This window comes from Buceros rhinoceros, unplaced genomic scaffold, assembly GCF_000710305.1.
Source record: "Buceros rhinoceros silvestris isolate BGI_N320 unplaced genomic scaffold, ASM71030v1 scaffold6221, whole genome shotgun sequence".
Classification (NCBI taxonomy): domain Eukaryota; kingdom Metazoa; phylum Chordata; class Aves; order Bucerotiformes; family Bucerotidae; genus Buceros; species Buceros rhinoceros.
The window spans coordinates 11,364-34,652 of NW_010394712.1; the positions used below are offsets into that span (position 1 = coordinate 11,364).

Below are 23,289 nucleotides of genomic sequence, written 5' to 3' on the forward strand. Positions count from 1 at the left end.
AGCCTGTTCCAATCCTCTACTACCCTTTCTTGCTTTATATTTTCTTTTGGCTTTAGCTGGGTCTCCCCAGGTTTGGGTCCAAGAGTCTCAGCAGTGCTGAAAACTGCTGCGGGTGCAGTGGGAACCACCTGGTTTCCTGCCTGAGGGTTTGGCCGTAGCCTGTGGCTTGTGGCAGGGCAAATCCACACCAAGCAGCGAGTTAAAGTTACCCCTGGGACTGAGGTTTCCTCAGTGATGGTGGACAGGGCTACATCCCCCCATTATATTCCCAAGAGTTGCCTGATTTATTTACAGCATGTCGAGTCCTGAAACTGCGCCTCGCAGCAGCCATGGAAGCAGCACTGCCCATGGGCACGCAGAGAGGGGGAGGCTGTAGGCACGGGATACTAAGGCGGACTTACAGTGGGATGGTTGCTCAGATTTGAGAATGGTTCATATTTGCATCCGAGTCTTAAGGGGTGGATTTATTCTGTATTTTCAAAGATGTTTAATGCAACCAAAGCAATGGTTTTCGCTCCTTGGGAGCATTCTCAAGACAGACGTGGCCTCTGATACAACTTGATCTTTTAACAGTTCTCTGTCTTATTATTAAACGGTTTCAGAGCTCATCACCAACTAACAGAAGAGGCCACAGTGCAGTAGTGTACCGTTCCAGCATGTACATCTACGGGGGATACTTTGGCATCAGAGGCATTTCACAGGAGTTTTGGAGTTTCCATTTTGGTGAGTGAAAAAGCATGGTGAGGTTTTGATCCAGTGTAAAATGACGACTGCTGGAGGAGGGCACGGCCTGCTCTGTTCAGAAAATTCTTACCAGGAGGAATGTTCTAAGTTAGTTGTGGCTTCTGTTCTGCAGCATTTTGTTGTTATGAATCCTGACAAATTAATGCCCAGCTGAAATGAATCAGGCTGTATTATACTGGGAGAAATTTTGCAGTATTTGCCAGTTTTAGAGCTGACAATCAGGGAGAATTATTTTCATTATTCACTAAATTCTTCAAGGATTACCAAAAACTTTCTGATGTAGCAGAGACCCTGACTTCAGCCTATTCATGCCATCTTTTGAATCTCAAATCTACAACACGGGGAGCCAAACCTGACAGGAGATGGTTTCACTGGCACATTCATCACTCATCTTGTGCTTGCAAACCGTGTGATTCAGAGGGACTTCCTGCGTGGGTCACTTTTGTTACCTGGTGGCCATTCAGTCACTGTTTTGAAATGAACGATGGGTTTCTCTCACACTTCATTCCCTCCAGGGAGAATAAGCACAGACATTAACTGATGGAATGTTTTTGTTGACTGATTTTTCCCTCATAGAACCAGGACATTATCTTTCTGTGTCAGAGTTAATGAATTAACAAAGCCGTAAGAAAAACTGCTCTGTAAGTAAAATTCCCATGGCATCTGTCATACAGCATCTGACATATTCATTAAAAGTTTATTTCAAAACTGATTTTTTAAATGCACTTTTTCACTGTCAGAATTTAACTTGTCAACTTACATTATAATAAGCTTAGCGCAGAAACCCTTATTCTCCCAACAGAATAGTTACTTTGTCCTTGAAATAAAGCCCTTCTCAAATACTAGGGTAAATTTGGCGCATCTGTAAATCAATATTTTGCTTCCAGATACAAGAAAATGGTTGTGTGTTTCCACCCCATCTCACAGTACTGGCCCAGGACCTCGGCATGGCCATTCAGCAGTGGTTTACCATACCGGCATGTACCTCTTTGGAGGACTGATGGGGTTGAGTGAACAGAGGGATTTATGGAAGTGGGACTTTGTAAGCAGCAGCTGGTCCAACATCAGAACCAGGTAAAGAGCACTATCTGTTACATGAAATGAACATAGAAAAAGAGAATTAATCTCACCATTTGACACTGCATGCAGGCAGAGTAGGCAACTGTAGGAATTGTTCTGATCGAGACAGTACTGCTGCCATCCCTGGGGCTCCAGCTGGCTTTGCTTGGAAGAGCTGTTGGCAACGCTTTGATGCAGCTGTCAGCAGTGTAATTTTGATGTCCTGCTGCAGCTGTTTAGCAGGCATTCTTCTGAGTCAAAAGAAAAACAGAGGCTAAACTCAGTGTTAATTTCTTGCTGGTCTCCCCTTAACTGCTGGTTTCTTTTACATTTAGCCAAGGACCTCCTCCAGTGGTAGGTCATGCTGCAATAGTCTTCAGAGACTCCTTGCTGATTTTTGGTGGAGGAATTTCCAATGCCAGTCCTAATGACAACCTCTGGAAGTATCATTTCCATACGCAGACATGGAAGAAGCTTAGTAGTACTACAAAGGCAAACTTTTCTTCTAAAATGTATCACTGCATCTTAGGAATTGGTGTTGATTTCCACAGAACCTCAGATTTCACTAACACATTCCCCAGCCACTGGGAGGGGGAGCAGAAAGACCATCACCGGCTGATGCCCATCCCGAAGCACACTCGCTTTTGCAACTACTTCTGTCAACAGCCCATGTACCAAGTGCTCAGCAGTGAGGAAAGCAACATGATGGAAATGAAAACCTTTAGCTTGCCTCTGGAGCCAGCGGGCTTTTGTGCCTTTCAGATCACTTCAGAGTCAGAACTAGACCCAAACAGAGCAACAAGCGTTTTGTCAAAGGACGAGTCGAGAGACAAACATGTGTTTGTCTCTTCAGAAAAAGAGACATTTGCTGCTGCTCAGATGGTGGGAGAGGAGCAGGGAAGCGACTGTCAGCGGGCGGATGCAGTGGATGAAGTTAGCAGCGATACCCCCAATGTGCTGCTGCTCATTGGGGGTAAACCTTTGTCCGGCTTCTCTGCGATCTCGTTCTGGCAAATGGTGCTCGAATGCCTGTGATCGCTTTGATTGCAAAGGAAAGAATAAATATCCACCAGCGTGCCAGCAGGTGGTAAACCAGCCACTCAACACCATCGCTGATTTCCTATCAACACATGGGGGGGGAAAAAATGAAACCTTCTCATACTTGCTCTGAACAGATTTTTTACAATGTGAACAAACCCCAACATACATTTAAATCACAACTTGCATGTAAGTTGCGGTTTCTGAGAAGAGCTTGTTTGTTGGAATGCTGGTCTTGTTACTTCTGGTCAGTTAATAACCTTTCAAATTACAGTGGCTGATGCTGCCCTGAAAATGAGAACTAGGAGTAACACCTGCTGGCTCCGTAACTGCCATTCCGGGTGCAAAGCTCGCTCATTTTGCACTGGCATAAGAAACAAATATGCATCCATAAAACTGTATTTGAATCAAGTTTCTGCACATTATGGTCACTTTTGAGGGATCTGATGAATCTTAAAGGCAACGTTGTCTCAGATTTTGTTTCTCGAAAGAGTATTCTTTGCACAATACACTGGCAATGTGAGATGACCTATAATAAAGAATAAACCCATCAGGCAAATTAGCAAGTGAAATCTAGAAGATATTCAAGGATTGCATCTAACCCTAAGAAAGGGAAAGCACAATTCCCCCATGAAAATCACGTGCAGCATTAGACAGATGAAATGCATTACCCTGGGAAGAGCAGAAGAGCTGCCAGCAAATGCTGGGTTTAGTAACTGAGTGCAGGACCAAAAGGGCTTGACTTTCCGTTGGAAAAAGAAAGAGGAAGCCCTGACAGGAGCAGCACAGAACATTAGCTGTTCCCACTGGTAACTCAGATTTTAGCCACAAAGGGACTTCTGCTTTTCCAACTCCACCCTCTCTGTTTTGTCAGCCTGCGTACGATTCGTTACACATTTCCCACTTGTAAAACATGAGTTCACAGATGGTTTTTCTTTGTTAAAAAGTGCTTTTTCTGAAAGGTAAAATTGTCCACTGTTTTAAGAAGTTACCAAGATACTGGCCTTCCGACTGAACTTCAGCCTTCTGTGAGAAGAGATGCTGATGTCTGACATTAGTGGAAAGCATGATTTAATACTTCTGAACATTTAAAAAGATCACTTTTCGAAGGTTTCATAGGAAAAATGAATTTACAGGTACTTTTCATCAGCTCTTCACAAAAGCTGCATGAATTCAATAGGAAAATTATAGATGAGTTCACAAAAAGCTACTTCAGAGTTATTTGGACCTTCTGTGCCCTGTGTTTGGAGACACAGAGGATTGTATCCTGCCATATAAATAAAGCCTGCTGCATTTCATACCAGGGCGTGCTCATTTTCTGAGCTTTCATGTATTTCCAATATGTATTTTAACAAAGAACTTACCTTTCTGAAGAAGGAAGATGCTCCCATAAGCCCCAGTCACCTCAAGGCACTTCACCCAGCCTTGAGGACTGCCCAGGCTTTGAATTCCTGCTCCCACAATGGGGAATTGCTCAATTTGAGGAGGTGTCTTCAGAAAGGACTTGAATACAGAGACAGAGCTGAGCACGTATGGAGCACTGCAACCTGAAATCTGCAGCATGGTTCTCTTTCGCTGGCTGACATGCCTGCCTTGGCATTATCCAGAGAGCTGCTGTAACACACGGACTTTTGTCTAGGATTGATGAGGGAAGGAAATTTAGTTGGAAAGGGCAACAATAAACCAGTGATGGTTCCAAGTCACGTGAAGGCCTCCTGGCAGGCACAGTTAGCCTGGGGATGTGCAAGAACCCCAGGAAAATGCCATCCAGGCTCTGCCATTTCTTTCTTCCTCCCCCCAAACTCTCATCCCTTTGGCAGCCCCAGGAAGGTTTTAACATTTAGTTGGAGCCAATGCAGGCAGGACACGAGCCAGCCCAAAGGCGATGGCTTGGCACCGGGAGGAAGAAGCAGCTTGCGGAACGTGTCCATCTCCCCTGTTTTCTCTCCTCGCCTCTGCCAGTGTGCCAAGTCAGGTGGCTGCACCAGCGCCTTCAGCACAGCACCAGCTTCTTCACCTAAGAGAACCTAAACCTCTCAAACCAGCCTGATGCCCTAGGAGCTCACTGTTCCCCAGCCCTGTGCAGGACACGAGGTTCGCAGGAGCTCAAGGGGCTGTGGCTGGAGACGTGCAGGCTCAGGGCTTGCTGTCGCAGAAGGCTGAGCCCTGGTTAAGCCCTGGTAATGCTGTGGAAGAGAAGAGAGCTCCAATCCCAGAAGCAGGACTCTGCTACAGTAGACTGGCTGAAGAACCAGGAGCTATTTCTCCCCTTGCTGGCCGCTTCCCAGGTCTTCAAAAAACAAGGGTGAGCTTAAGCTGGAAGGGAAGAGGTTTGAGATGCGAAGTGACTGCATCCCTCAGCCAGGCAGGAGCACCTAGCACCTCAGTCCCTTCTGGGCATGCGTGACCCGTATTTCAGGTTTCCTCCCAAAAAACCAGCATCCAGGACCCAGGCAAACAATCCCAATCCCTGCTTAAACCACTGTACTGCACTTCCTGGGTCACCTTCTCTTTCAAAACTCAACTGGTGCTACCAACTATACTTTAACAGGGTTCTCAGCACCTCAAGTGGTTTCACTCCTGTTTTCCTGGCACATTTTTATCCAACACAGTCACCTTTTTACAGAAGAAGAAAAGAGCCTTTGTGGATGTGCTTATGGCATTTCTCTGTAACTGAAGCAGTAAATGAGAATTCATCTGAGGCCCAAGCGAGTGACTAAAAGCTGCTGCCATCTGAAAGCTCGGTGGTGTCCAGCATGAAATAATGAATGGAATTACTCCAGCTAATTGCAGCTACTTAGGTACAGAATAAAACGTACCATTTTTGGCTGGGCACGGACTGAAGGCGAGCTCTTTTGAAATGTCTCTGGAAAAAAGGGAAGCTTGCATCTACTCACTATGCCGCAGTCTAACTCTATAGAATAAAAGCAAAAGGATGCGGCATTCCCTGGTAATGGCGTCGGAGACGGAAGATGCACTGTTGTCATAAATGCTATACACAAGAGAACAAATCGGTCAGCCTGAACTATCTCAACAAACATTTTGTCTTTAATTTGGTTTCTGAACATTAAAGTGCACGAATGGCAGAGGGATTTTCTTTTAAAATGTAGACGTTTAAAGAGGTTTTTTTTTTTAATAATAAAAAAATCTGAACTGTTTCATTGTTTTGCGCTGTATGTGGCTTTGAAGAGCAATTCAGTGACCTATTGGCGGGACTGTAGCTTGATGTACGCAACAGATGTCGCCACAAGAGAAATGACTTTTTATGAACTTAGTCGTTAGGATCAGAATTATTTCTCTTCCTTTCGATACCTTCCCAAGTGTATTAACAGTTGAGAAATGAAGATGATCAAATGGTTTGGCTGCCCTTTGCTGCCTTCTTAAGGATTTCAAAGTTGGGGTTTGGAAAAAACCAGTTTCCTTTAAACCTTTAATCATCAGCAGCACTGTTCTTCACAACAAAAAACAATCCTGTACTGGAAATTACAGCAAGATTGCTCAGCTGGCAGGCGCTTCCGTCTGCATGTTGTGGAACCACACTCAGAAGTTCAGGCTTACTTTCTGGGCAAACACCTTGCTACTGTGATTTTCAAAACCACTGAACACCTGACAGTCCTCCTGGACAATCTCAGCTCTTTTGGGAAGGCATTTGATTCTTCAGCATCTATCTGCAAGTTTAGATGCCCTCTTAAGTTATGCTTTAATTGACCACAAATTCAGTTTCTAGCACAGCCTGCAGTTTTGACATCCCAAATACAAATCTCTCCCCAGCCCCAGGTGTTGTCACATACAGACAAAAGAGTTTGGTCCTGCGGGCCACTAGAGTATGGCCACAGCAGCCCCTTGATCTGAGGACTGAGTGCTCAGCATGAAGCACAGGTCAAGCAGCCCACCGGCTGCCACTGCACAGCCCATGTCCCAGCCAAGCCACCTGTCCTTTACTGCCACACCAGCGTAACACAGCGGAGCTTACACATGACTGTGAGACTTTTGCACTGACATGGTATATTTAGGACCAAGCTACAGTACAAACATTCCAAGATTGGTTTGAGTCGACTACAAATCACAGTTTCTTGTTCCCATGTACATTTCAATACAGATCTCAGTGCAGTGCTTAAACAGCTCGTACATCACTACTGCTGTGGAACAGAAGAGGGTGCACTTTGTTTCATAAAAAACCCAACAAATAAATTACACACTGAGAGCTATTACCAGGCTTTAGATACAAAAGGTAAAAATACAGTAGTTAGTGTGGCTTTAACAAAAAAAAAATCTAGCTAAAAATATATTCTTACATACTTTGAAAATAAGTTTGTCCAGTCACGGGTAGGGCTAAGTGTGTGTGTGTGTGTGTGAAGCAGAGTGCTCAAGCCAAACAGTAACAAGGAGGTGAATTTTGCAGGAGAACCTCACAGCTGCTGCTGCTCAGGGGCAGGCCCTGCTCCTCACACCCAGCAGCTGCGCACAACTGTGCCCCATGCCAGGAGATGGATCCCAGCTTTCAAGAGGCTGTGCCGACCGCTTGCATCCCCCTCCTGAACTTGGCAACAGGGCAGTGCAGCACTTAATGACATCACACCAGCTGTGTGGGGAGGGCCTGTGCCTGTCTCTGGAGTGCTCATATCGGGCTGAACACCACTGCAAGGCCATTAGCAAGGACTGTTTTTACTTTTTGGTATAGAAGTTACAATTGTCCAGCTGCATTTGAAAGCTGTGATGTCACCATGTCTAATAGCTACATACCTACACTACAGTCCTTTCTGGACTTGGATACAACGTGAAGACTATATCCAGTGCTGTTTATGGAGGACGTACTCATCTTACCAGTGCATCTTTGCTTCAAGAAACAAGAACGAGCAAGGTGCAGCCAAAGGGGTAACAGGCAAGAGCTGAAAATAGTTTGTGGAAGGAGACCCAACTGTCACAGCACTGTTCGCCTGAGCTCCTCTGCTGGGGATGAGAACTTTCTTGCCAAAGTTGTGTCCAAAAAATTGTCCAAAAACACAGCTTTTACTCAGCTGTCTGTCTGTGACAAAGTAGATCAGGAATTTAACTTTAAAATCAAATACCTTCAAGCTAATTCATTAATCATGACTGATGACCAGGTAAGTAGTTATTTTTATGTCATGTGACTTACCTAATATTAGACCTTATTTAAAGGAAGGAACTAAAGGAGAGTAACTCAAGTGCAAGGCGCCCGACTCCCCCATTTTAATATTTATTTCAAAAGTTCCTAAGGCTGCTGCCATGTGCTCGGCACACACGGGCTCTCTCTGGTCTCTTCCTGTTAGACTAAATGGGTGAGACTGAAACGTGGTTCTACGATCCAGCATCTCCCTAAGATTCATCAGCTCTGAGAGATGGGCTAGGGCCTTTGTTTCTTAAAAAGGTTAAGATCCCTGTAAAGTCTGTTACTCCAATGACTTACAGAGTATGACTGGAATAAAATCATTTTTAGATCCCATCAATTCAGTTACCATTTTTTAATTACAGAGTTTAAAAAGGCATCCATCGCTGAGCAGCACTGCACGTGCACACAGTGAACGGGCCAGCTACTGAGGACGGGCTGGGGTGAGGACTGGGACATCAACAGGGGATAGCTTGGTTAGGATAAAAAACTACAGTGGGTGTTCTTTTTTTAAACCAGGGAGCTGTGTTTTTCCGAATGTCTGCAGCAGACCGTGCATTTATCCACTCCTGTCAACTCGAACAGCTTTAGCGAGGTTGGCAGACCTGCTGACATCCCAACACCAGACTCACATTAAAGTTTTGTTTGTATATCTCTATAAATAAATACCAAAAAATAAACTTTTAGAGGATGATCAGACCTAACAGCCAATCGATCAACAGTACAGCAATGGTAAGAAAATCCCTTTTTCTCAGCAGCAGACAGGCATTAATTAACACTTGGGAACACTGACTGGAGGAACTATTAAACCTGTTTGTGCTTGACAAAATGCAGGTGATGAGTTACCTGTCAGCCAGCCACGATACGACACAATACCTGCCGTCTTAAAGCAAACAGTGATGCTGAACTACAGGATGTTCAGACACCTGCCCGTGGGTCTGTTCAGGTCACACAACAGTGGTGCCTAAGGCTGGCCAGGCTCCCTACAGAAAGGACGATTCGGATCCACTAAATAAGCCATGCTGAGTTAAACGGAGTGAGTATTCACTCCAAGGATCAGGTATCGGGAAAGAACTGGGTTTGCAGCCCCAGATCTACTAGAAATTGTGAGTCCCCAGGATAACCGCTGATAAAGTTTCAGGTATTAGCCCTCTGAAAATTGAGGAAAACCATGTCCCTTTGACAATTTCCTGTGTTGTGCAAACGTGTGTAAATGTAACACTCCCCTCTCATCACCACTATCACTATCTCAGCCAAGCTGAAATAACAGTTGGCTAATTTGGAACCATTTAAATTTTAGGGGGACACACTCACCACACACGTTATTTACGTGTTACTTGCTGTATGCAATTTCTCGGAAGGAATCCAAGGATGGCATTTGACACGTGATGCTGTAAAAACTGTCAAATTCTATTACTCTACTTTTGGGGGGGATTCAAGCTAACAGTTCCCAGAGCTCCTGAACTCAACGGGAAGAGTCAAATATCAAACATGCCTTCAAGAAAACGCTGCCACGTTCTGTCTATTTACAAAACCAACACATGCAGCCGGCAAGCGCCAACTCAGCTGCTGAGCAAACAGATCGACAGCAAGTGCCAAGTTTCCCCACACAACTCTGGCTCTGTGTGGGAAGCAGACTGTTGCAGCCATAGCTTCTCTCTTCCTGCAGGAACTTTGCTGGCAACTGTATTGTTCATCTGGACTAAGACATACGATACTTGAATTGGGAACTTTCTACATTTTTATATTCAATAAGGCTCAGATTTAAAAGTATAAAAAGAAGCCAGTACTCAAGTGGAAGTGACGATGACAGAGCTGAACAGCTGGTGAGCAGAATCACTCCACCTGGTGCGGAGCAGCAGCAGCCTGGTTCTGGCTGGCAGGGTGAAGAGCTGCCTGCACAGTGCCCCAGGCGCTGGCTGGAGGGGGGACCTGAAGCGCCTGCCACCAATTCTGACTACCGGTTCCAGAGGCAAAGGCTGCGAATCATTTATCTGCAGAGAGTCACTCTGGTACATCGGTCCTAAGAGCTCCCTATAGTTTCTGTGTTTCTCTGTTAAGGCCTCGAGGATTTTGAGGAATGGCAGTGGGCCACATAAATACCATGTGGCTTCTTCCTTAACACTCTCATTCAGCATCCTGCAAACAAGAATGTCCCAGTCTCAAATAAGCAGCCTACCTGGGCACCAGCTGATGTGTACAACCCACAGTGGTTTGGTCCACGTCTCTGTCTACACGGAGAGACAGGCATGCAGCTGCAATGCAGAAATGAAGTTGCGCACACAGGTTTCAGAACCAACCTTCACATTTAAAATTGTTTCTAAGAACCCCATGTATATAAATATCTACAAACAGCAGCAATATGCAGAAAACACCTTCCAACCCCAGTCATATGTACAAACCTCTTTCTAAGAAAGAAAGATCCCAGTTGTTTCATCTGCGCTTCCCTGTTAGGAGATCTGGAGTTCATCCCTGGGCTTCTGTATTTCTGTTCCCTCTGACTCTGCACTGACCTTTTCCACAGGCTGTGTCTCAGCGTCCATGTGCTCACCTCTACACATCCATCCACAGGAGGATCTTGCTGCCCAGGACTCAAACGATCTCTTTAAACTGTACACACAGTATCCTGTACTTCACCGGTGCACCAAAAGGCCTTCACCAGCTCTCTGGAGTGTGCTCTTGCAAGCGCTTCTACCTGCCTTCTACAAAGAAGTGAACTGCTTACAGGAACTTGTCATCTTTTTATCCTGTTTTCACCTTACTCTTTCCAGTCTTTGTTCCACATAAAACTATTAGATGATACTTGGAACAGGATTCAAGGTGGTGTTAAGATCTGTTCTAGTTGTACCCTCATGCCACTAAACTACCTGGTGAGGACTTGCAAAGCACAGCATCTGGAAACAACACCCAGAAACAGTATGAATAGAAACAAGAAAATACCTTTCCTTCCTTAGTCCTATATTCCAACAAAATTAACCCATAAGCAGTTCCTGAAGTAGGCTGTACTCATACCTTTGCTGCTTCACCATTTAAACCGTACATAGCTCTACCGTAAAATACATGTATTTGTCTCATACAGGAAAAGAAATAATCAGTGTCAAAATGTGGGGCCTCTGCTGTAGGCTAACGCTATAAGCTGTTTGGCAGGTTCATTTTCCTTTCCCTGGTTGCAACGAGCAGCACAAATCCAGTCAACGAAGCTGGTCACTAATGAACTAGATTTTCATTCTTTCCAGGTACTGTCACAAGAGGTGCAAGGATTATTAAAGGGTTTAAGGCCAAAAAGGAGAGAATATGTTGGTAAAACAAAGGGAAAACAGAGGGAATAATCACACAGAAGAAAATGTCCTTGGTGGTATGAAACAATCATCACTCCTGTGCGCCGCCAGCGCACACAGCATGGCCAGGAGGCGGCCCTACGAGTTCTTGAAGTTAGGACAGAGGTCACGGGTAGCTGCTCACACACAGCCAACACTGCAGTGAACGCTTTCCATCAACGCTTGAGAGGCAGCACAGCGTAAGACTAAACCTAGCGGGAGGGGAACACAACTCGATTCTTTTCCTCACATTAAAACCAGCTCCAGTGTGTTATTTGACTTCTGAGGGAGAAGATCAAGCATGCATGTGGTTTTATATCCCAGTTTAGACTGTAATTCCAGTTAGGTTGCAGTAAATGTAGAAGTCTCTTCCTGGATCCTGCCACACCAGCTGGCTGTTTGACTCCTGTTCAGCAAGAGCTTGATCCGAAGCAAGTCTGGAAGGATCCCTTAGAGATATGTTAGAAAATTTGAGCTTTTACAAGGTGAGAAGTGCAGAAACTCCTTCTTCTAGAGTTCAGTGGTGAGTAAACATTTTGTTCTTATTGTAGCATCCTCAGTAACTGGGCTAAAAGGGAAAGAGAAGAATGAGGCCCTTTAAATATACGCCTCCAAAAATCTCTGCCATGATGCATGAGAAAAGAAAAGGATGAGTATTGTTCCAGAGAGCATTAATTGCTGCTCCCTTCATAATTTAATGAGACCAATGGACAAACCTTTCCAATGGAAAAACTGCCGACAAGCAACAATCCATTTCACGCAGTACAGCTGTAGCATCATTGCCATCTGCAGTGTAAGAGGTTCCCTGAAAGGCCGACCATTACTGCCATCCTTCTGCCTCACCAGCACGGCAGAACGGAATAGCAAGGGGAAAGGTTTCTACAGATTCCAACTTTCTCTGACTTCCTTACAGCGTGAAAACACCTGGGGGTCATCCCCTCACATACCCCTGCCGGTACCCAGACAGGTATTGAAACACTGTAAAGATGTTGCTCAGAAAGTTCATCTGTACCATAATTTGAATGCAGTACTAAAAGATGATAGCAGGTAAGGAAAGAAACTGAAGTGAAATGATCATTTAATTGATTTTATAGCATTTATAATGACAACAGGTTTACCTCCAACTCCAGCTACATTTGTATGCTTTGTTCCTTTACTAACTTGAACTAAAGTTTTCTTACTCTTCACACTATTGTATATGAAAATACAAGCATATCAACTGTTCTACGTACATAACATTTCAAACGCTGTACAGCGTTTGAGACAGAGCTATCGTTTGTAACACAGCAAAACAAGGCGCTGTGTCTAAATGACCACTGTAACTCTTGAAGTGGAAGCAGTAAGAGTGTATACTTCCTTTCCACCCAAAACAGACTTCTAAAGCGAGTGCTGAGGAGACTGACCTTGTGAGGACTTCAGATGTCTGCTGGGATGGTTGCAATCCAGCTGCCAACAACAGCGTCTCTGTGCTGCCTTTCACTGCCTTCATAGCTAAGGCAACGTCATTTCCCAACGGCCCATTGGAAAGCAGTCCAGTCTGAACCGGGGAGAATGAAACAGGAAACTGAAATAAAGATCTGCCAGCACAAAACAAGCTGATTTTTCAATACGATTCATTTATAACAGTAAAAGCTAAGATTCATCAGGTTCTAGGGTGGGCTTCACTAAAGAAAATTTCTTCAAGAAGCTTGATTTGCCCATAATGTAGCACAGTAAAAATAAAGTTTAAATATTAACAGGATATGTACACATTTTATTTACTCCAGCTGAACCGGTTTGCTTTATTTTTGGTCTGCTACTTTATTTATGGGGTTTCAAATTATTCCAAATGATTTTATTTTACTATTTTATTTGAGCTCCTCTTTCTTAATCATGACAGAAGCTTTCTTTTTTGTTGTTGTTGTTAAGGAATGGTCAAATAACTCACTGGCACTATCCACCTCGGTGTTATCGTGGGCTGGGAACACACCTACAAAAAGCAAACAGAAGCTGAAAGTAGGTGAGAACATTCTCAGAACAATCCTGCCTTCCAAACTGATCTCAGGTATTTGTCCATCACTAGCCTCTGAATGACGCTAGTGGTTAGCTACAGCTGATGTGACTTCATACCAAAAGGTAGAATGGCACCCACACACAGCTCACACCTGCTTACCCACAGAAGCTCACTGGTAGCAGTTCCGGCACAGCACTCCTATCCAAAAGGCAACCGAACCCATTATTTTTTTCAACAAAGCTAACCAAGAGCGTACTTCTGTAAACAGTTTATAGGTCCTGCTCCTTCCCTGGGGTTTTTTTGGTGCATGCAATGTAACTTCTTTTTCACTGGCATAGATACGAAATTTTTTTTAACTATATAAAAAGATTAATTTATATAAAAAGTTTATTTTTCAAGTATTTATTTTATATATACACACACATATATATGTGTGGGTGCATAAAAATTTACATATAATTTCTGTAGCATTATATATGCCCAAAAGCCTGAGAAGCAAGCTGGCATTTGCAAGTGTACTAAAATAAGACTGCAGGCTCTTGTGGCATAGCTGGAGTTAACTCTTCAGGTTCCTTCACTTCCACTACAAAGCTGTAGGGTCCAGAACCTCAGGCCAACCACCCTTCAGGTAGGGGAGCATATATGCAGCAGATCCAAGCCTGGTGGACTAAAGCCAGAGGAGAGTTTGAGTAAAACCCACTGTACATGTGAAGGAAGAAGTTTGGTTTTGAAATACATTTACCCGAGGTGTGGCTTCTGTAAAGTCAATTAGATTCTCTGTCAGTGATGTTAAGGAAACGTCCTGGTCATCTGGAGTGCTCTATGGAATAAATCAGTTTTGAATTGAATTCTCAGTAATAACCAGATAGGGCTGCTGAACACTCTAGTGGCTTCCCAAGTTAGAGACCAGTGTCCTTAATGAACACCACTGTTGATCAGGTCTGTCTCCTCAAATCTTTCCATAGAATCTTTTCATTTCTCTTATTCTCATCAGCATACTGGAAACAACGTTGCTGCCACGTAAGCTGTGAAACTGTTGCCTATGGGAAGATGGGGTACTGCACCCCACTACTGTGAGCTGAGTGTTTGAAGTCAGAACACGAAACTTGCCATTTTTCAGTGAGATCAACTACATAATATGGGTTTAGAGGGACAACAGCTAAAGGGCATGGTGCTTTAGTGATCGATCCCCTCAGCCTGCTGAAGTAACAGCAAGGTCCAGTGTTGGATGACTCTTTCCTTTTGGAGAGGGACAGAGGAAAGTCAACCCTTGAATTACGTTTTGTGCATTTGACGGAGTTCAAAGCCTAACCCTAACCCTTTTCTATTGGCGGACCCCCAAAGTTAAAAATTAGCTTATCCTTAAGGCAACCAGAATACAACAACTAAACATTTCAATTTAAACTTTTCCCTCTGTAGTTATTTTGATAGCATTTGCCTATATCAGAATTTTATCTCTGCGGTCTCTTTCCTGGAGCATCAAATCACTGGAATACAAGGGGCTTTACACCAGCATGAAGAAAACAATCAGTTTAGAAAAGTAAGTGTCAGGTAAAGACCTGAAAGGACACTCAGAAACAGCCTTTGGAGAGATCTAGTCACTGTCCCTATCTGCTCCAGAAAACACTCTTTGGCATTCACCAGTGACTGGTATTCACTGAGTTATGAGAGGCAGCAGCTGTGCTTGCCTGGAGGCATCGGTAGCTCAGAACAGGACACACAGAAACCTTCCAGGCTGGCAGGTGGAGATACCTTTGAAATGACAGCATCCTCAGCTGGAGCCAGAGTAGCTGGAATCAGCAGGTCCTCATGGTTAGCGGCAGCATTGTCCTCATTTAAAGCACTACTGAAAGGAGAAAACACTCTCATCAGCACACTGCCTGGATAGCATGAAACAGTGCTGCTTCCCTGATAGCTCAACCCAAAAACTCATGCCAGTTCCAAGTGAGGCAGACAAAAGACTGCTATTTGTGAGTATGTTGAAGCAAATGCCTTCCAACTACCTCCGGAGATTACCAACAGCATCAAGGTCTTCAGTCTCTAAGGAGTTTCTTCAGCCCTTGTTTCTAATTTGCCTGAAGCCTTCCCTGCCATCCTCTTATCTTCCTCTTTAGAGCCAGGGGCAGCAGGATGTCAGGTATTTCAGTCCTTTCAGAAGATGAGAGATTCACTTACTCTTTGCTAGGATACTCACCCTGAGGCCTGACCTACGCTGATTAACTGCTGCAACAGTAATTAAAGATGCTTTGATGAACCTGCTGAGTTAGATGTAGCTGAAATGCTCAGCAACTGTTCCTCATTTTTCAGACCTGTTCATGACAATTCCCACGTGGTTTCCTTACCCCAGAAACACGTTTCTCCAGAGTCACTTACGGAACAAAGGTGGTTGATGCAGGGATTGCTTTCAGCAGCTCTCCTGGGTCTTGAAATACTGGACTGGTTGCTGGGGGACTGCCCTGTGTTCTGCCTGACGGGAGAATGTTCCTGGCACAAAACGAAAAGACAAAACAAAACAAAAACCAGGTACAATCTTGCACAGAAAGCTCTTCATGAATCACTTGTTACAGCATATTTTTGAGATAATTAGATATATTTTATTCAACATCTCCACTGTGCTCTTTGAGGTCTGACACATGCTCATCTTCACAAATGGTCAAGAAATTACATGTTGTAATTTGACTTTTAACTTTTTCAATGCCTAAAATTCCACTGGAACTAGCAATCGTTTGAGACTCAGTAATCTCAGGAAATCAAATGCTAGTGTCAAACTTTTTCTCCACTAGAAAACAGCTACTGTAAACAGAACCAACCCTCTCCCCACACTGAAGAAGTTCACGGGTCAGAAATAACTACAGTGATCGAAGCTGCTGTTAGAACAACATTTATGAAATTAAAGTATAGGACAATAAAGACTATCTGGATTACCTTGTCTAATTTAAAACTTAGCAACTATAGTGCTTGCTGATTTTCATTTCGACACTTCACACTCACCCAGGTTAGGCTACACTATGACAAGGTAAAATGCAAAGATTGCTGGGCCACCAAAAGAGCACAGTGAACTGCAGGTTCTCAGTGCCCTGCTTGCGTAAATAGATGGCATGTTTCTTCCAGATCTATTCAGTACCTGGCAGCAGCATCCTGAATACTGGAATTCTTGACACCCGTCAGGCTGTCTTCTCTTACAACCTGCGAGAAAGAAATGAACGAAGATATACATTTCTGATACCTGTTTCCACCTTGTGTTAGTTCTGAGATTCACAGAAGAGCCGAGCACCTCGCTCCCAGCACAGAAGTGCTCAGGGACTTAAAACGTCAATTCTATGTGAAAACTTCAGTGCAGAAATACAAATAATTCACCAACGCAGCCAAATACAATACCATTATTTGTTTCAGAATTTACTAGAACATACTAGAAGCACGGTCTCAGACCCGGAATTACAGAATAATTTCTTCATTAGAAGGAAACCTCTGGAGGTCACCCTCAAACCAGGGCTTGTTCAGGGCCTCGTCCAGCTACCTGCTGAGTATCATCAAGAATGGAAATTCCTCCTTGGGCAACTGTGCAGTATTGGATCACTGTTACTGTGAAGAAAGGCTGAAAGGCTGTTACTCCGCCGTGCACTTTGGCTCTTGGAGCACCCTTATCTGCAAGGCACCTTCTCCAATGCCAGCCAAAAGAGGAGGAATAAAACATCTGAGAACATCAAATTGAGAGCATCCTTATCAGATGAGTATTTACCTTGTGCCCTGCTTCTGCCTGGGCCTTCAGGATATTGCTTTTGATATCTGCTGGAAGCCATGTTGCTGCTGTGATTGGGCTCTCAATTGCAGTAAGACATTTATCTGTCAACTTTACCACTTCATCCTACACATGAAAAAAATCTTTACCAGAAGCAGTTCCCACGTGGAAAACTCTGGGCTGAAGTTTATTAACATCTCTAAATAACCACAAGGCTCTAAGTGGAAGTCAGCATATTTATAATGAAATTTAAAAAAGCAAATTTCCCCCCGTATTTTGGAACTCAGTTGTAAAGTCACAGAGAAATACAAAGTAAAAAAAGCACAATGCTTGAAAGTGGAGACGCAAAGTACTGTATTAAAACTACAGCTTGCAAGAACTGAAGTGGGCCCTAAATTTGCAGCCTTGTTTACTGTCAGGAAATCAATATAGCAGCCATCATATCACATCAGTATAGCTTAGCTATAAATAGATAATTTACTCTCAAATGTGAATTGGGAAAATTTTTACCTTACAATGTGCTTATAAATTAGAACAACCGTTTAATGTGCTATTAGCTACCTCTCCCACCAGCGATTATATCGGAGCAAACTGGCAGCCAGATTCATAATGAAGACAATTAAAAACAAGACACCTTTCCTTACAGTATATTTGATCACGCAAATTGCATTTCTTAACTATAAAACATTAATTAAGCATTCAAGCTACTAACTGTTACTCGACTGGTGACAGAAGTTAATTAACTGAGTGGAAACTAAACCTTGTGACCTTTCTTCTCAGGGTGTGACTCAGCAGGGGGAGACAGAGTCCTGCTCTCCTCGCCACATGCCACCCTTGCTGGCTAGGTCATGCTCTCTCCTGGAGGCAAGTGCTGCAGTTCCTGCACCACGCCCAGGAGCAGGCACAATCCTGCTGCACTCCTGCTTGCATGAACCACAGCATGTCCAGAAGGAATGAAGCCCATCGCATAGAGAGAGCAGGGGAGAGAAGTTAAAGGGAGGTGAATACCTCCTGTCCCCACCACAGCTCCCCATCCACTTTTAGCTTTTTTGTTCACTAGAAATGCTAGTGAGAACTTCCAGGTGTTTGGTCTTTAGGGAAGGGGAAAAATATTTTCTTGTCTTGTCTCCCTCTAAATCACCTTTCAGGGTATCCAAACAGGAGCTTAAGAGACTATCTAAAGGAGAACTGTTTTAAAATTTTGCCACTGGTCGGCAGTGAACTTTGCAAAATGTTCAAGGGTGACTGTCAACATAAACAGGCATGCGGGCCAACAACCCGTGTTGCTAATGACTACAAATATTAAGAGATGCACATTCACATAATTCATGAAGAGTAAAAATCCAATTAATTCAACATTTAAATGGTTTTGTTTTAGAGAAGCTGTTGGCATTGTTAAAAGTCTGGAGTAAATAAAAACTGAATTATTTGTACAGCTGCAGTACACCGACCTGTGATAACCCTTAAACTCTTACACAGGACCTCACTGAACCGATGCTGGATATAACAGCCCTTGCACAGAATTTCTAATGCGTTATTCCAGTACCACTGATACAATAAATTTGATCATTTTAACTAAGCACATCAGTACACTGGTGATTGAAGTGCCATTTTGTGGTTTAACTTCCTCTAAGCTTCCTCCACCTGAACAACCAGTTTAATTAGGTCACCGGTTAGATTCCCAACTTTTGAAAAGTTTAGTACTATTAAGAAATATTTTAATGTAATGAAGTGTAAGTTCTATAGCACCAAGAAAATATTTTCATCAGTATTAAAGACACATTTTTCTCAGTTCTTTCTATTTTGTGCTTGGAAAAAAGCACAAATTTTTACTGGGTTTTTTAATGGAAAGAGCATGTAGCTAGAGGGGAAAGCGTGTCTAATTTACAAGAGATTTCAGTTGTTCACATCAAACAGTACAGCTGCCGGGGTTTGCCAGTATTCTAGCTCATTGTGAATTTCTATTGTTTCCATATACTAGATACACTGTATTTGTACTCTACTCTGTCATCAAAACATGGAGCTAGGCAGCAATGTAAAAAGGGAAGGAAAGATTAAAGGGAGCAGCAGGACGTGTGATCCCAATCCTCTGTGCTTTTGAGAAGCATTCCTGATGCCACTGAAAATCGCTTTGTGCAAGGAGATGGAGTCTGACACAGACACAATTTGAAGCAACTTCCACGTGTTTACATACCACAATGAATTCAGAAGAAGAAAACCCTCACATCCTGGCATCTGACTCTGGAGCAGACTTCGAACATGGGCAAACAGGGTGAACTTTTTATTGTTCATTTCACTTCAGAAGCTGATGAAAGCAGAGTGACGGTGTATTTAAGAGCTGTTTGCTCTCTTTTGTCAGATCTGGTCACTGCGCTAGTGAAAGCTGGGAAAGGACAAAATCGCATTCTTCCATCCCAGCAGATTTTGGCAGGGAGCAGCAGTGAAGAATGAAGCCATTCATGCCCCGCTTCCCAGCTCTCTTTCTAGAAGTGCTTCTCTTTTTCTCTAAAAGATCACAGACAGCTAGATAAATATTTCCCTACCAAAGAAATCTATCAAGATTGATTGATTGCAAGTATAGAATTATGTAAAAATGATTGTCAGGCTGTCTCTGCCCCCTGATGGAAAACAGTTAAAGATTTTTAATTCACGAGGCTGAAGCGAGCAGTTCATTGGCATTTGACAGTGTCACTTACATTGAAGTTTAGGATGCAGCTCTGCCTTTGTAAGCAGAAAGCTAACGCTTTTCCTCAGTGCATTTCACCAAACCTTTTAAGTGCTGTAACTGTTCCTACAGAGGTGGGTGAAATTTATGGGAGATGAGACATGCGGAAATGTAATGACACACTATCAGAGAGGACACTGTAACACCACGTTCATCTGAAGTAAAGCAAGCTCCAAGATCTAAGCTCAGAGGTTTTGGTGGAGGTAATGCAGTCCCATTCAGTTCAGTCAGAGGAAGATGCCATAAACACCTCTTTTACAAACAGGTTAAGAACGAAGTGCAGGAAGAGACCCAATAGGTCCCACACAAAGTAGAAATACATTTTTTTTCTAAAGCAGCCTTCAAAAGCAAGAAACAAAGTGGTTTTAATAGTTATTCTTTGGTTGCTCTTTTCAGGACTCATTTCCAAACCATTAACCTTCTTCTCTATTCACAGCTGGGCTGATATGAGCTACCATAACCTACAGTGTTTGCAATTTGAAGCAGACAGAATTTAAAGTACACAGAGACAATCTCTAATCCTTGTCTACCTTTTTAAACAAACACTCTCAAGTGACCTCTTGGTAAGCTCCATCACAGGCTGAAAAGCTTTATTCAATCTTTTCTACCCGAGGAAAGCCAGTGATGATCTACTCATGTTTTCATAATACAATTTGCACTTCCTTCTTGAAAGCTGGTCCCTTTTTGCCAAAGAATGAATCATATCATACTGCTGATCCATACATCATGTATTTTTCAGTTATGCAAATGTTCTTGCTCTCTAATCCAGTTGCTATCACCACTGTGTCTGTAACCTCTCATACCCAGTTACTGGGCACCTCATATGACAGCAACTGGGTAACTGTGACTGTCCGTATTGGCAGCTGTTTGTTAGATTAGCTCATTATAGGAATCTTAGCTTGCTTACTATGTATCAGGTACGATTTAAAAGCACTAGATGCTTTTGCTCTGTTCTCTCCATTTAACCAAATAGATGGGTTTTCCCCCTCTCTGTCTGAACTAAACGGGAGCTCAACACGCAAAAAAATTAACTGTGTTCATTTGCTTTAGCTTACGTGGAGGCAGTGTTTCCGCACAACAGCGCCTATAGGCTACCAGCTAATCTTCTTAGAGACCTGGTAATCTTTGTAATGCACTCACCCAACAGAGAGGTGCACAAGGCATCTCTGACAACAGTCCTTAAAGGGAACATGAGCCAAAAAGCCTGTAGCACCAAGCATACAAAAGCAGCACACCAAGAAGGGTGAAAAAAAAAAAAAAGCACTTAGGAATGGGCTTAGCCCGAACACTAAACACTTCTCTAGGCACTTGGTTCATTTTACTATTGGGGGAGCAACAAAAATCATAGCTGTTTCACTGCAAGTTAGATATACTCCCTGCCCGAGGATTATCTCTGTACAAATTATCTCTGTACAAACAGAGATAACACTACCAGGTGTTCTACTCCCTCTGCTTGTTCAAAATGCAATAAAACATCTCAAGTTTTAACACCAGGGAAGCAGAATAAGGGAAATCTAAATTCCAAATTTTTAAAAGAGCATTAAAAAAAGGAATAATATCCTGCATGGGTGCAGCTGTCTGATAACCACTGAATCTATAAAAGTTCGCTGCTGTTGTAAGGGAGGATCCTTTCCTCACCATTCCTTCTACCAACACTGCTTATGTTCACACGATGGCTCTGGCATTTCTTAGACCCCTTCCATTAACCTGTTTAACAACTTAAAAAACAAAACTATACAGAAAATGAGAACACCCAACACCTTAACAAAAAGTTCAAAACAAAATAAGGAAGGAAAGAATTGTTTGCCATTTTGCAGGCTACACAGGTTTACACAAACATGCAATGACTCCTGGAGGTGGAAGGAAAGAAGGAAGCCTGGGAAGCACAACCAAAGACGAGCAAGGGAGAAGAGAGCCCTTGCCTTGTTCAGGGCACTGAAGCTCGTACTTCAGATCTGCTGCCTGTGGAAATGCAGCCTGACTTGCTCAAAAGGATTCCCCGGAGCACTAAATCAAAACACATCACTTCTCTATGTAAACACACAGCACTAACTTCAGAGAGCAGGTAAAAACTGGTTGCTTAACAGGAGGGATGGTTCACCAGCAAACTTGACTCAAAGTGAAAGGTCAAAACAATGTTCTGGTAGAGTTACCAAAGGCAACTGATAAACATCACGAAATCAGCTCATCTCCTCAAAAAAAGACAAGTTAGTAACCTACTGATAAAGATGAACAAGGAATATTTCAAGTGTTTATGCCTTTTACTTCCACTGTTTTTGGAAAATTTCACCAGCTTGCAGTTTGCAGTACGTGCACAGGCACCTCTGCCCCTCCCCTATCTCACTGCCTCCCTCACAGGTTTACACAGAACAAAGCATTTGTCATTCCTTTACTATCCCCCAGTATTACTTACTCGTATTCTTAAAAATCTTGCAAATGGCCCAAGGTAAGCAAGACTTAGGTGAGACAAGGTTACTTTTTGGAATGACCTGAACAAAACTCAGTGCCTCTGCCAGGAGGAATGAAGCCCAAGTACCTGTACATTTACGTTTATGTTGAGACGCTCAGTTGGCACAGGGCTGCTGCGCTCTGTCTCCAGCTGTCTCAGTTTTAGGAATGTGTCTTCAAATGCTGAAAAAGACAGAAAAGATATCATCTACCTAATGTCACTGTGGAGTTACTTGACTTGTAACTTGCATTATTCCTGAACACTAATTATATGGTTGTGGAAAAAAGCACAGGGGTGGGGGAAGCTCAACTTCAATGCAATTTTCCAGCCTGCAGACTGTAAGTATCTAATCACAACACCCTGCACTCCTGCGAGCTCATTTACCCAGCCATCTTCGCTGCAAATGAGCAAGCAGCAAGAGTTAATTGCTCAGACTGCTGCATGTCACCTCACCGTATCTGCGGCTAAAGTCAAATCCCAAGAACTGTGACTTCTTTGCAAGGCCAGAGGTACAAGGGAGAAGCTGCTTCCAGCTGAAATGGGGAGAGCTGACCAACTTTTTTGTCACAGTGGTGGCTAGAACTGTCCTTATGCGTGTATCTAAGGGAATTCCCTAAAATACTTCTGGATTTTTACAAAGAGGCGTCTTCACATCAACCTAATCAGTTAACTTTGACCACTCACATCATATTCCACATACAGGGAAAAATCTGTAAGTTTGCTTACGATCAGAGACCGCTTTTTCAGCAGCACTTTCCTTCATGTCGGGATGAGAGCAACTAACAGTGTCTTCTGAATATCCTGTTGCCAAGCCAACAACCGGACAGCTTACCGCATCATCCACACAAGTTTCTGGCAACTCCATGCTGTCTAGCAAATCGACAAGAGGTATGCTGCAAAGGCAGAAAGATGGGCAGAGAAATACAGAACCATGTTACCACTCCTCCTGTAACAAGAAAAAGCTTTAACTCGTGCAATCTCTTTTTTCAAGCTGTCTTCTGATAACCAGACACATTCTGTAAAAACTCTTTCAGGTAACTTAATAGACACTGGCTTTCAGTGAGGTTTGGTGTTTGGGTTTTTTTAAAAAGGAACGT

The 23,289-nt window shown here is 43.3% G+C and overlaps 1 protein-coding gene across 1 annotated transcript; it reads right to left on the reverse strand.

Moving 5' to 3' along the window:
• Positions 1 to 11,796: 11,796 nt before the first annotated feature.
• On the reverse strand, positions 11,797 to 23,085 carry LOC104501480 (band 4.1-like protein 5; the record flags this gene model as incomplete). The annotated part of the gene is made up of 10 exons (XM_010145295.1): positions 11,797 to 11,854; positions 12,690 to 12,823; positions 13,214 to 13,255; positions 14,022 to 14,099; positions 15,032 to 15,125; positions 15,653 to 15,763; positions 16,404 to 16,465; positions 17,019 to 17,144; positions 22,280 to 22,374; positions 22,919 to 23,085. Coding segments are annotated over 10 exons (967 nt in total), but the record flags the coding sequence as incomplete, so codon positions are not given.
• Between the last annotated feature and the right edge of the window lie 204 nt (positions 23,086 to 23,289).